Genomic DNA, 14257 nt, shown 5'->3' with positions numbered 1-14257 from the left:
TGAGGTATAAGGAGAAGAGGCACCTCCTAGGCTACAAAATGATCAAAGATAGAGGAGCCCACAGTCACTTAATGGTCAGAGAAAGAAACATAGGAAGGACCACACAGACACAGACACACAAACACACACACAAATACAGACCCCAATTATCAAGAAAACCACCAGGACTAGAGTCCTTCCTAATTGTACAGATTTAATTGTAGTGACTGTCTTGAAACAAAGGCCATGGGATTAGTGACCCGATCATCTAATAAATGTACAGTAGCAAACACAAGTTTTTCTAAAATTAAATGTCATCATCTGTTGATGAAGAATTAATATTACACTATTCAGATTAAAATTCAAAGTCTGGAGTCTTTGTAAAATCTATTGAAGACAGATGTAGCAAGATGTATAATGCAGTATTGTTTAGCTTGTTTAAGGCTACAAGTAGTCATTTATTCAATTTATCACGTTTTCTTCTATACTGTTGCCATGTGCACTGTAATAAAAACATGTTATTGTTGAAGATTCAAGTTTTTATGATGCTATAGACTAAAGATTTATATCAGTCCAAAAACTGATGAGATGCAGAAAGTGAACTATATTTTTTTCAATATATATATATTTTTTTTACTTTAGACAATTGTTTTGTTTTTTTGTATGAAATTGCAATAGTATAACCCTGACTGAATGCTTTAATGGTTGCCTTCTCTAATGGGTTGTGTTAGGTCTGTTCTTTTATCTATGACTTATCTATGACTTGCTCATCATGAGGTACCTTTTTGTATACAGCTACAGACGCCCCTTTACCAGCAGAAGTTAATGTTCCATGAAGGGGAAGGAATGTTATTCTATTAAATTTTGAAAGCTGCTATTTTATCTCATCACTGAATTATCAATGTATTATTTTTATAATGGTCTACATAAAATATCTAACCTAAATTGCATAGTAAAGAGAAATAAGAACAAAAGAGGAGAGGAATAGGATACAGAATCAGAACTACATAGAGATTTTCAGTTGCTTCCATAATAATTTAGTATAATAATAGGGTGGATGGTTTAAATCAATTTAAGTTTTGTGTTGCTGGGATTTAGAGAAGCCAGAGTTTTAATCAATAAACCTCTTCATATTTATAAAAATAAAAGCTTTAAAAATCTTTGCTCTTCCCCACCTCCTTCATTCTTCTGTAGTTTCTTTGAATCCGGTATGTGTATTAAGGAAGTTATTACATCTTTAATGAACTGAGAAATCCAATTTAGAAACCATCTCTTGCCTGCAAGGTGGCCTTAAGCTTCTGGACTTACATTGGAAGTTAATGGGATGCTTAATGCCTAGCTCAAGCTGTTCTGTGTTACAAGGTTAGATAGATAAATTCAAGTTGAGCGCGAGCAGCAGCTCTACAGCCAGACCTTCTGAAATGTGCCATAAATGACCACAGCAAGAGGGGACCTTCCAGCTTGTTATATGACTACTCATATTATAGAACAGTCACGGCCAAGGTTGTTATTTACTCTGCGGAATTGTAGAATTGCTTCTTAGTTGCATTTGCTCTGATTGAGACCTTAGAAACAGAAATAATTAAGATACAAACATCTCTAAAACTTAAAAACAGGCAATCCTGGGACTTATAAAATACAAGAACAGAAAAAGGAAACTGAAAGAGGAAGAGAGGAAAACGTCTAACAATCCGCCTTATTGTAAGATTTTGGAAGGATTGGTAATTTTGCTTGAAAATAAATGATCTCATTTTGAAAGAACTGGATTCCTTTGTTACTTCTTGATCCTTCTAAAACCAGTGACCTTGTCTAAACCAAATAGATTTCTTTTTGGTTGTCTTTTAATTCTTCTCTCCACCTGAATGCACATTTATTTTCTTGACATGGAGAAAAAAGTAGCATACCAAAACAACTATAAATCTTAAATCTGGAAAGGCTTGCCTTGTAAAAGAACTTGGAACATAAAATTGGGGCATGGGAGGTGAATGACAGAATGTGAAACTTCCCTGCAATCAATAGATGATGAAATAAGATTCATAGTTGTAAGTGTGCTGCACTGATTTTCCTTGGCCTTAATTAATAAACATGGGCATACTAAAACACATCATGTTTGATATTTTTACTTTTGGAGTCAACATGTTGAATGGAATAGTCATTATTCTATGAGGTTTCCACATTTATTTTTAAGGGAGTAGCCTCCATTACCATTTTCAGATCCTGTCTTCATTAGGGAAAGGAAAGAGATAGAAAAGGGCAAGCTATAAAGATTTAATTTTTAGGTTTCTAATTTTGTTCGCAGTCCTGAAACAAATCTCATACAGGTAATTTACTTAGTTCAGTGCAGAGTATGCCTGAAAAGTTACCAAATGAAGATTGATTTAGAAAACATTTTAGTCACTGAACTACAATTCCTAAGAGTTCTCCATATTCTTCAGTCTCAATTATTTTAAGAGAGATGCATCCTAGTAAACTATTAATATTTTAATTATTTAGATCACTTCTATTTTGGTTCATTTCAGTCTCTGAAGAGGATTTGAAAGCTTCATCACCACTTTATAAATGTGCATTTTGGCTTTCTTCCAGTTGTATCCCGTAAGGTTTTTGACTATAAAGAACTTCAAAGCCTTTAATGGTGTTTTCAAAGGAATTTAGAACAAACTAATTTTGTTTTAAAACCAAAATAATGCCATATTCTTTTTAGATTTCGGTTGCAGTTCAAGGACTCAGAATAGCATATTGTTTTTTTTATTTAAAACAAATTTCTGATATAGATTAAACTGAACTAGCAATTGGCTCAAATTTACCTATTCATGAATCCAAGCCAGACTCATCTTTATATATTGACTAGTACATGCTTCACTGACCTACGCACAATAATTTATAAAATCTGTAACTTATTTTTTTTCCACAACTCAAGAGCCTTGAAAAAGAATCCAGGAATAAAGGTTGCCACAATCTCATGATTTTTCTTCTTCTTCTTTTAAAAAAGGTTGATGTTTTAAACATTGTCTATGTCTAAATGACCAATCTCTTCACCCAATAGCTTTTCACTACAAGGATACAAGTGAAGTGGTTATACAAGTAAAGCTACAGCAAGATTGATATTCCCACCCTTTTGATTCAATGGCCTGTGAACAAAATGGGATTTGTGCAAGATAGTCAGACATTACCCTCAATCACTTAAATTAAATTGTGGTTGAAAACATATAAATGTGCCCAGCACCAGGTTAATAGCTAACTATTAAATGAGATTAAATTATAAATTGGATAACATTTACCTCCACTCCAAAACTGATATGCTATATGACAAATTGTATGCTTTGTAGGAGTGAAACAGATTAAATTATGTTAGGTTTACTATTTCTGACTCAGAAAGAAGGCAGAGGGCAATCAAAAGTAATCACACACAAACACACACACACACAAAACATTGATTAAATTTTTGTTTTGCTTGTATATATAAATGCCTTAAATTAGAGGAAGGTTAGGATTATGTAATTATAAAATTACATTGCAGAGTAAACCAAACTGCCTATGAAATTATAAAACAATTTTTTAAGTATGATAGATTTTCCAGAAAAGAAAAATGTAATGAAAGTTTTGGATGTTTTGACAGCAAGAGAATTAAGAAATTCATTTTATTTTACCGATTTCTATTCAAACTTCCTTAGTATGATATTTTCATACTAAATATGTGAGACTCACTTGCAAAGCCAGTGAAATTAATTGACTTTTGCTTCCTCTCACATTTGACTGTTTTAAATTGTGTATTCACTGTATAGCAATGGTGGGTTCCGGATCCTGTTGTAACCAGTACAGTTGCAATGGGGCCCGACATCCTCCACATGAACGCCCACAGTGGGCACATGTGTCTTACCATCCAGCGACACCTAGGCAAGCCTCCATGACACTCCAGATGCTCGGCGGACTGTCGCGTAGGTGCTTTATGCACTGTGTGCGGAAGCGCTGAAGAATTTATAGACAGGTAAAGAACGTGGGTGGGTGGGTGGGCCCTCTGGAACATCGTACCAGAACAGTACCGGGGCGTACAGCCTGCAACCCACCACTGCTGTATATCAATAGATGTACAAAAAGAATATATTAGCAAAAATATTAGCAAAAACATTCAAACCCATTTGCACCAACTATCTTCCATGGGTATGATATACCAATTCATAGTAGTAAGTGGAGCATACCTATCAGCAGTTAAAAATTCAAACAAGGTTGAAATCCCTGCAATCTTGCTTATTGCCTAAATGGCCAATATTGCATAGTTGATATAATTGAAAACAATCATTTAGAACATAGAATAATAGAGTTGAAATGACCCTGGAGGTCTTCTAGACCAACCACCTGCTCAAGCAGGAGATCCTATGCCATTTCAGACAAATGGTTGTCCAGTCTCTTTTTGAAAGCCTCCACTGATGGATCACCCACAAATTCTGAAGTCAAGCCATTCCATTACTCTAACCAATGCTCTAATCATTAGAAATTTTCTCCTTCATCTGGGTTGCTCTTCTCCTTGGTTAATTTTCATCCATTGTTTCTTGCCTTGCATTTTGGTGCTTTAGAAAATAGTTTGACCATTGGGTAATCAATATGAAAGTCATTGGATACAACCACTTGGTCAGAATCCAAAGGAAAATATTTCAGAAAGATGAACATCTAGCCACAATTTAAATATATCCAGTGAAGTGAGCCCATCAACTTTTGGGAAAACTTTTGATTCCACCATCAAACTATTTTTCCTGCTATGAAGCTATTTTTATTATTGAATCAGAATTTGTCCTTCTGTAAAGGTGTTTGTTCATTTCTTGCACTCTAGAATAACAAAAAAAAACCCAGTTTCTGAATTTTATGTGCACTGTAGCACTATAAAAAATTAAAAAGTTCTAATATATCCATACTTTATTCAATTATTCTTGATATTTTTATTGTCCTTCTATGAACCTATTTATTGTCTGATGGTGTGATAACTAGACATTCAAACAATGTTGGTGGTGAGGGCTGACCAAAATATAATAAAATGTGGTTTTTACTGCCATGTTTTTCTCATGTTTATTCCAAGGTCTTCCCCCCCCCCCCTAATTCTGTTACAGTTAGGTATCCCCCATCGAAAATATATGCATAAGATTTATACGGAGATATTTTTTGTTCCTCTGTCAATTTTGATAATTTTATTTTCAGCTCATTTTTTAAAATTAGGTTTGTTTTGAATTTTAATTAGCCTTCTAGGTTTATAGCTACATATCTAATTTAATGTCATCTCCAGATCTCATAGATCTCCCCCCAGTTTAGCAAATACAAAAATGTTGTATATGCATGAATTGACTCATCATCAATGAACTATCATCCATTTTTTTAAAAAAAAATACCTTTCTTATTGAAACTAAACTAAAGATGGACACTTCTTTACTTCACCTAGAACATTGTGATTCATGTAAAATTGGTACATCTGGACACCGGACCACAAATGTAGTCCTAAAATTATACAAAACTGCCCACCAGAAATATTTTAGATTCTTATCTATTTCTGTGGACAAATTCAAATAGTTCATTACTGTACGTACGTACAAATTCAGAAGTTATTCATGTTTCATTTTCTTCTAAATATTCTGCAAAATCCCCCTTGTTTAATTTTAAAAGCAACATCCCCTCATTTTAGTTCCTATAGGAATATTGACTTGACACTTCATTCTGATTTTCATTTCTGAAACCTACCAACTGAACTATTCAGAAAATTCCACAAAGTTAAACTTTAGTCAAGTTAGTCCAGCCTTTCATGGTTTGAGAGGAGCCATCATGTGAGTCTGGTTAATTCTTTGGGACCTAGGTCTCTAGACCTGTACTAAGCAGCTGAGTTTTACCAAAACAAGGACCTGGAGGACACAACTGCAGTGCAGTTCCTCTTGTTCAGTCAAGGATGTGATACAATTCTCCTCAACAAAGTACTTTACATCTGACCAGTTCTCCTAGCTGCTAGAAAAACTGGATGACAGGCTCAGAGTGACACAAGGTGAAGAAAAGTGTTAACTTCACTTTGTTTTAAAAACTGGCCAGGGAATCATATTGCTTTATACAGTAGCTATCAAGAGGTACTATGCACAAATTTTCATTAAATGAAGCATCCCTTAAGAGTTTTGCACTATTGCTCAAAAATTTAATTTCCCCTTAACTGTTTTAATTTACTTTCCATATCTGTAGAAGGATTCAAAATTAGTTTTATATTTATTTTGCTTTGAATGTTTTGTTAATTTGTGATAGAAGGTAAGCCATTTCAGTTTTTTCTTCTATCTACTGGTTTATCATAATGGCACATTAAAATGTAAAGGATGAAACTGTCTCTTCCTATAATTTTCTAAAGGAAATATGAAAGTCAGACATCTGGATGGTGGCAACTTTGGGAAAAATTAGCAACGGACTCTAGTAATTGCTTGTTTGGCAATGTTTAGTGAAGAGCCCTAAATGCAATGTCCTTTATGACTTGTGAGATAAAACCTTGCAAAGCAATTCATATGCTAAAAATGTCCAGTGCTGTATAAAAATTTCTTATAGTCAACATAACCATCTGTCCATTATACTTTTCCCACTTCTTTTACATAAACATTAGATATAACTATGAAATTATTTAAATTTGGGGGGGAAAGCAATTATCTGCCAATCACTTGGTAGTCATATTTATTTTTTAAAAAAATATATTACCCAGATTTTCTTTCATATATGGTAGTTAAAATGAATGGACTGTAGATGACCCAAGTGATCATGTTGCTGGATTAATAGGTAACCAATTTCAAAGTATAGGTTTCTAGTCCCAATGACACTAAGCTCAAACATTACTCTCTTTACCACTATAAGGAATGGCTGTATTGATGCTAATGACCACCATGCATTAGAGATTGATTCACTAATGTTAGAAGTTGCCAATTATGCAGGATCCTCTCTTATATAATCTGGATTATTATTATTTTTTTGCATGCTCAATCATGTGCAATTTCATTCCATACTGAGCAATGTTGCATTGATATCAGTGGACAGAATGTTGTACTATCAGTTTTGCCCCAAAGGGCATATTTTCCACAACCCATTTGAAACATAATGTGTCCACATAAATCTTTTATAAAATGACTGGCCAACTGAAATAGCAATTGTTTCATGCTCAGAGGATAATGGGAAATATTGCAAAGTATTCAAAGCAGCTGATTATGAAAAATGAAATCACTGTCTAGCAAAGACCAAAATTTATGGGGTGAAGAAAAAGTTATTAAATAATTAGCATACCTCTTACAATCTGAGAAGGGGTATTCGAGAAAGAAAAGCAACAGTAATTCTTTATTTTTTTCCTTTTTCAAATTATGACTCCTAATTGGTTTTCTCCTGCAAAATTTCAATACATGGACAAGAATAAAATGGGAAGATTCATGATGCAACAAATGGAAAAAGTTAAGCAAACACTTTTCAATATGTTATTTCAGTTCTTTTATTTTGTTTTAAAAAAATGAAGAAAAGTTGTCTTTTCACATGTATGTGAATTGTAGTCTTCTTTAATGAATAAAATGCCTTCCAATTATCCAAAGTTATGCAAGAATTGCCACATATGTGTTTCGATGAAATTTCTAAATATTTAAAAACAAGATGGAATATGTTTGGCCCATTGAAATTGATAATAAAATAGTCCCCAGAAAGGGATTTTAAATTCTTCCTTTTTATGACTATCCTCTACACTCTCTGATATTCCCTAAAGAAACTATTACATTGTCAAGATTTTTTCCCCAGTGTTTGATCTATTTTAGTTACCTTATTCTTCTTCCAGATATGTTAGATGAGTTTAGTGGGTGAAAAATTGGTTCATAATTTATACTAGCTAATTTTCTTTTTTATTTCCCACAGGCACAGCAGCTTACAGACTTGGAACAAAAACTAGCAATTGCAAAGGAAGAATTGGAAAAAGCAGCTCTTGACAAAGTAAGCTGTCTTCTGAGCATATCCACAAGCGTTATTAATAGGCAGCTTTTGGGCACCCTAATTTAGAACTAATTTTTTTATTCTTGTAAAAACATAACCATAATTTTGATTTTGCATGTAATTAGTGTTTCTTTTGAAAAGTGAAAGCCACCATGTTGAGTCCTGACATCCCACTAAGCCATTATTTCTTTCACCTATGCAGTGTTGAAAAAGATACCATGAGCTTATTCACACTGGTTTAGGTTTATTAGATTTATATGCCGCCCTTCTCCCAAGGACTCAGGGCAGCGTACAACATTAAAAGAAACACATAATACAACAGTTAAAAAAATTAAATAGAATAACCCAAACAAACCCAGTAAGAATTGACAATGACACATTTTTTTTAAAAAGAATTAAAATTAAAATTAACAGTAATCAATAATTTGATTTGTTTTGTTCAGGCCAGGCTGGCTTGCTGGAAAAGCCAACATTTTAGGGCATGTCGGAAGGATCCGAGGTCGGGGATTATACGAAGTTCAGGGGGCAGCTCATTCCAGAGGGAAGGCGCTCCCACAGAGAAGGGTCTCCCCTGGGGGTCACTAGCCGACACTGTCCGGCCGACGGCACCCTGAGGAGGCCAACACTGAACACTAACTTATCAATTGTGCCTTTCAAATCACATGCTAAGACAAAAGCAAACTAACCATATTATGGTTCAGTGTGATGAGTTAGTTCCACAATTTTGTCTGACCATTAGTCTAGCTAATTCAATGTTGTTTGCAACAGTTGTCATACCATGCCTTTGCCTTCCCAAGGAGTTGTCCCTGGGGAGCTGAAGTGAGGAACAATGTATTTTTTTATCTATTCTTCCTACTTTGAATCTGGTCATTTGCTTGGTGAAGTTGTTTTGGTTGAAATTAGGATTTTGTTAAAGCCTGAGTAAATTATTCCTTATAATCCTGTGACATTTCCCCCCAGGAATCACAGCTGAAAGCTCTGAAGGAGACTGTACAGCTATGCCTCTCATCCGTTTTGCACAATCAGTCTCCTACTGCCAATATAATCCCTTCAAGATCAGTTGAGAGACAGACATCATCTTTTACAAATGGTTCAAAAGCTCCATTTCAAGTGACAAACACCAAGGTATCTGGTTTTGCTTTTTTTTAATGAAAGTTTCTCTCAATATTCTACCAAAGTCGGTCTAAAACTTTATTAAAACAAGAGAAATTTTCAAGGCAGTACTAAAACTATCTTTATTGTCACTGAGTTTTGTTTGCCTGTTTACATAGGATTTGAACTATTTATTGTCTGATATATATATATATATATATATATATATATATATATATATATGTGTGTGTGTGTGTGTGTGTGTGTGTGTGTGTGTGTGTGTGTGTGTGTGTGTGTGTGTGTGTGTGTGTGTGTGTGTGTGTGTATGTTCTCTTGTTGAAGTATTCAGTTTTGGAGATTAATTTGGTTCTTTCAAAATCAATTTCATGTCCTGTTGGTTTAAGCTGCTGGAAAAAGGAGAAAGTTTTCTTCTTTTCTGACTGCATTCTTGTGTTCTGCGATGCGTGAATTTATTCTCCTATTAGTTTGTCCAATGTATTGACAGATTGCATTGTAAATTTTATTTATTTTATTAAATGTACTTACATTAAATGTAAGTCTGTCCAAGAAAAGATGTTTTTTGCAATTGATTGATAGTAATTTTACCAATTATTTACCAGTTATTTTCAAGTGACATTCCAGATGTTTGGGGATTTCACCCAAGGTATCTAATGCAATTGGTACTATCTTTTGTTTCTTTGCCAAAATTGTTCTTCAGAAATTTTTTCCCCTTTTAAGCAATGTCCAACCTCAACAATGTCTCCAAGATACATTTCAAAATGTCTCCTTAGGCAACATTTCTGAAACACCATTGTAAACTTTCTCTCCAGGGTTCAGAATAATCAATAAATAGATTGTAATTCATAACATGTTCCTTCAATATCTTTCACTGAGAAATATGATTGCTTGTGAGATATTGCTGACGCTAGGCCATGTCATGAATATATCTGGGGAAAATGGGTCATGAATTTGCTGCTTTGTTCGTAGACATCTTATTGTAAATATATATTACCCATAGTCACAATTCTTGAAACCTGCTATTGTAGTACTTGTTCATGGTGAGTAATGATCCAAGTTTAAATTATACTCATCACAACCAAATTATATTATCGAACTATTATACTATATTACGATACTGAAAAAGACCATAAGGTATAAATTGGATGAAAAACTCTTTGAAATAATGCTATCTGCAAGACAAGCCAATCTAGTTGCTGCTTATCAAAAGTAGCAAGATTCACAAGTATTACATTTATAACAGTCACCACCATATTTTTAAAAGTACACATTTCAATTCATTTTAGACAAAAAAAAATGCCAAAAAGATTAAACTAAAGGAATGGAACAGTTATTTATATGTCTAATATTAGTTAGCATTAAAAATAAAAAGATAACCAATTCCTGATTTGATTTTATGAAATAGTTAACAGAATAACAGGTTGCAAGCAACCTTAGAGGTCTTCTATTCCAGAGGTTGGTCACCAACTGGTGGTCTATGGACTACTGGTGTGAGAAAATTTTGGTGCTCCACAGAAAAAAATATTTGCATTTTTTATATTGCACTAAATTAGGGGTCCTCAAATTACGGACCCCGGGCCGGATATATAAAATGAACACTTGTATTGCTACGGAGAGTCTCCTTCTTCAGGTCCCTTTGTGTGGATCATAGCAGGGCAGAATTCTGACTTGGGGTATGTTTCAGCCTCCTGGTACTGGGCTTCGGTCGAAGGCTGGAGGGAAGTGTCATTGGTGGCAAAGAGTTGGAGGGCCTTGTTCCAGTGGGACAGCATCAGGGCCTGGAACTGGCTGACCATCTTAGCCTGCTGAACCTCCAGGCACCAGTATCTGGCCTTGCACTCCCGCAAGTCTTCCCTCTGCTTGGAAAGCCTATGTTCATAGTCCTCAGTAAGGTGCTTTTGCTGAGCCTGCTTCTCAATCAGATCCAATTTGAACAGAGCCATCTGTTTTGTCAACTCTTTCTCATGGTGGCTGCTTAGCTCCAACAACTGTTTCCTGTTGGGGAGCTAAGGAGCCTGGTTGGGGAGTTGAGGAGAGAGTAGAAACTGGAGAGGCATCCCTTGATATGATTAACATTGAGTTGGCCATGCCCATCCAGTCACATGACCACATGACCACGCCCGCCCACCCAGTCATTAGTCAGATCATATTAGTAGTCCGCGGGATTTAAAATGATGAATTTAGTGGTCCCTGAGGTCTGAAAGGTTAGGACCCCTGTTCTAGTCCGAATCCTTCTCAGGCAGGAAATTTATATTATTTCAAACAAATGGTTGTCCAATCTCTTCTTCAAAACCTCCAGTGTTGGAATATCCACAACTGCTCCAAACATTGTAGATAATAAACACACTGTTTCTTGCAAAAGAATTTGGCTGACTAGATCAGTAGTTGTCATCTGAAATGAAAGATTGTATTAGTTATAGTACTTTCAATTTAGTAAGAATTACATATCAACAACATAGAGAGCAGTCTGAAACAAGTAGTTAAAATGATAAACGAAGCTACTTAAAAAGGACAGATTCACATTATATTTTATTTCGTTAAATGTTCATGACAAACCTGTTTTTTTAAATTTAAAATATCAATAGCTTTTAATGACGGAGTGTGTAGAAATGGAAAATCTGTTTTTTTAAATCATTTAATGCAGTTCTCCTATATGTACATGGACATTTCCAATAATCTTTTTCTATCTTTTTGAAAAGGAATCTTTCTAACTTGTTCTCAGAATATTGATTGCATGCACAATTAATTTTAAAAAATAGAAAGGAGTTAGCCTCCAACAAATTAAAAATGCAAATAGGCAGGGGGGGTAGAGAGAGAAAAAGAAGAAAAAGTTTTAGAAGACCTTTTGTTAGTAGTTATGAACTTTCTTATTGTTTTGGAGTGCTATTGCTTTATTATTACACATTTTTCCATCCTTTTGAAACTTTCCTGTTTATACTTCTTTTTTAAAAAATCTGAAAAAACTCTAGACAAAGAGCTTCATAATGATGTCTTTAGAATATCATTAAAATATGGGAAATTAAAGATGGTACTACTGTTGTAAAGGGTTTTTGGGGCAGAGGGGGATAAATAAAGAGATGGTACTGTTGAATTGATACTATTGTGGCAGTTTTACATTTTGGGAGAAAAGCAGCTAAATAGCAAGCAACTAAATGAGAATTAAAGAAAACACAGGAAAAACATGAATGAAGCAATGTCTCTAATCATTAATCTATACAATCAGTGTTGTTCAATCCTTACTACTGCTAAACAATTGATCTGCTCTACTGTCATTACCTTTGGAAGATCTGGCAATAATCTCTGTTTTTGAAATTACAATCTATTTTTCAAATAAATCATTTTTGTTTGCTAAAAATGGAACTGTTGCTGATCATTTCATTTATCATAATATCCTAATTTAAATTCATATGCTGACCTTTTGTTCTGAATATTCTTCTGTAAAGAAAAGACAATATAAATTTAATGATTTGAGTGGGAAATTCTCTCATATAAAGTACAAAACTCAAATTCCCTTAATATGTTTCTTTTTTTTTACTTCCATATAACAGTCCTTAGTGAAACATCTTTTTTTCTTAAAAAAAATATTTTAGGCAATATTTCCAAGCTATTGCTATGAAACTCTGTCATGAAGGTTTCTCACATCTAACAGTTATACCATTCATGACAAGGAATTGCTGTTAAGATGCATTTTTGTCCCTGTAGAGCAGAGGTGGGTTCGTACCGGTTCTCACCATTTCGGGAAAACCGGTAGTGGTAATGAGTCACAGAACTGGCAGCGACCCAGGCTGGCCATGCCCCCGAACCAGTTCCTTGGCCTCCGCTGCTGTTGCCACCATGTTTTTTTATTAGTATTTCATGGTCTTTGCACATGTGCAGATCAATTTGCAGTGAACTGCGCATGCGCACCCAGCGAACTGGTACCAACGCAGATAGGAATCCACACCTGCTGTAGACATATGGTACACTTCAATTCAGAGATAAACTTTTAGCAGAATATTGTTCTGAGATAGATTGATGGATTGAATTTACATAGAATGTATATCATTTATTTATTCTGTATATATAAACAAAACTGAAACTTAGAAAAAATAATTCTGAAAGCAAATCTAGCAATTTATCTATCAAACAGCGCCCCTGAGGTTTTTGCTTTTTGTTTTGTTAAATTAGAGTTGCTGTCTATTTTTTTTCCTGTTTATAATAAATATTAACAAGACAAATATATATGTGCCAACAAGTCAGGATTAAAAACAAACACATTTTTCTTTCAAAGAACTGTGAGTTGTACACTATGCAACATGTTTTGCTCCTGCCTGCCCCCATCATACCATCTGGCTCCATTTCCAGAGATAGATGCCACAGAACTAGACTATCTGTCGGAGGCTGAACCAGAGATTGGCCTGTGAGAACAGAATGTCCTGAGTCCAAACAAGTACATCAAACATTGGGTGAGGACTAATAAGGCTAAAACAGAACTTGTTCTCCTTAACTTTTAAAGGCTTCCTTTTTTTCCCCCTGCAAGATTCTATATGAATCTCATTTTGCTGGGTGAATTTGTTGGGTGGATTTGTTTAATTTAGTTGCCATTCAATAGTTTAAGCATTGTTTAAAAATAGTTTTTTGAAGTCATCACAGACTGTTTCAAATATCTGTGCATTTTGCATACAGTTCAGCATCAGCATGTCATTCTTTGATTTCCCTAAAGAGCACCTTGATTCAATTCTTTTTAGTTATTTGTTTTAGTAATTATTCTGGAGGCTCTTTCACAGAAAGCATTACTATTTGAAAAGAATAACACATATTTCACAAATGAAAAATTATGTAAACAATGATTGCTCGATAGCTAATGATAGCTAATGCCAATATTGATACCAAATTTACTTTCTTAAAGCAGCTGACAAGTAAATCTATTAAACGTGAATACCATATAATTTTGTTTACTCTAGATCATATAGTAGGAAATGATTCCAGAAGATAATCTACCAATGTGTAGCTCAGATTTCCTTTCCCTAAAGGATTAAATACAAGAACTGCCTTCAGTACTGAGTCATTGAATGGGAAATTTTCCTTCGTATTTAACAAAATACTCAGTGAATCACTTTAACTGAGTGCCTGGAAATTTTAAATTAATCATTCATTATCTACTTGCTTTATAAACAAAGATGCAGTAAAGTATATAATTCATGTTCTAATTTCTAATATAGGTCAT

General features: G+C 34.3%; 1 protein-coding gene across 2 annotated transcripts in view; it reads left to right on the top strand.

The window, feature by feature from the left end:
• Positions 1-14257, top strand: part of LUZP2 (leucine zipper protein 2) — a 377051-nt gene that overhangs the window by 306806 nt on the left and 55988 nt on the right. Inside the window, exons 8-10 of one of the 2 annotated variants that reach the window (XM_087718962.1) lie at positions 7380-7418; positions 7867-7941; positions 8902-9066. In XM_087718962.1, coding sequence (XP_087575088.1) covers positions 7380-7418; positions 7867-7941; positions 8902-9066 — 279 coding nt within the window. The remainder of the gene's footprint in view (positions 1-7379; positions 7419-7866; positions 7942-8901; positions 9067-14257) is intronic. The other variant, XM_087718968.1, reaches the window with a different exon arrangement.

Source organism: Thamnophis sirtalis, unplaced genomic scaffold, assembly GCF_051295495.1.
Source record: "Thamnophis sirtalis isolate CommonGarterSnake01/CBP01778 unplaced genomic scaffold, rThaSir2_p1.2 scaffold_1, whole genome shotgun sequence".
NCBI lineage: Eukaryota > Metazoa > Chordata > Lepidosauria > Squamata > Natricidae > Thamnophis > Thamnophis sirtalis.
The sequence above is the reverse complement of the archived record's forward strand: the minus strand, read 5'-3'. Positions and strand labels throughout refer to the sequence as shown.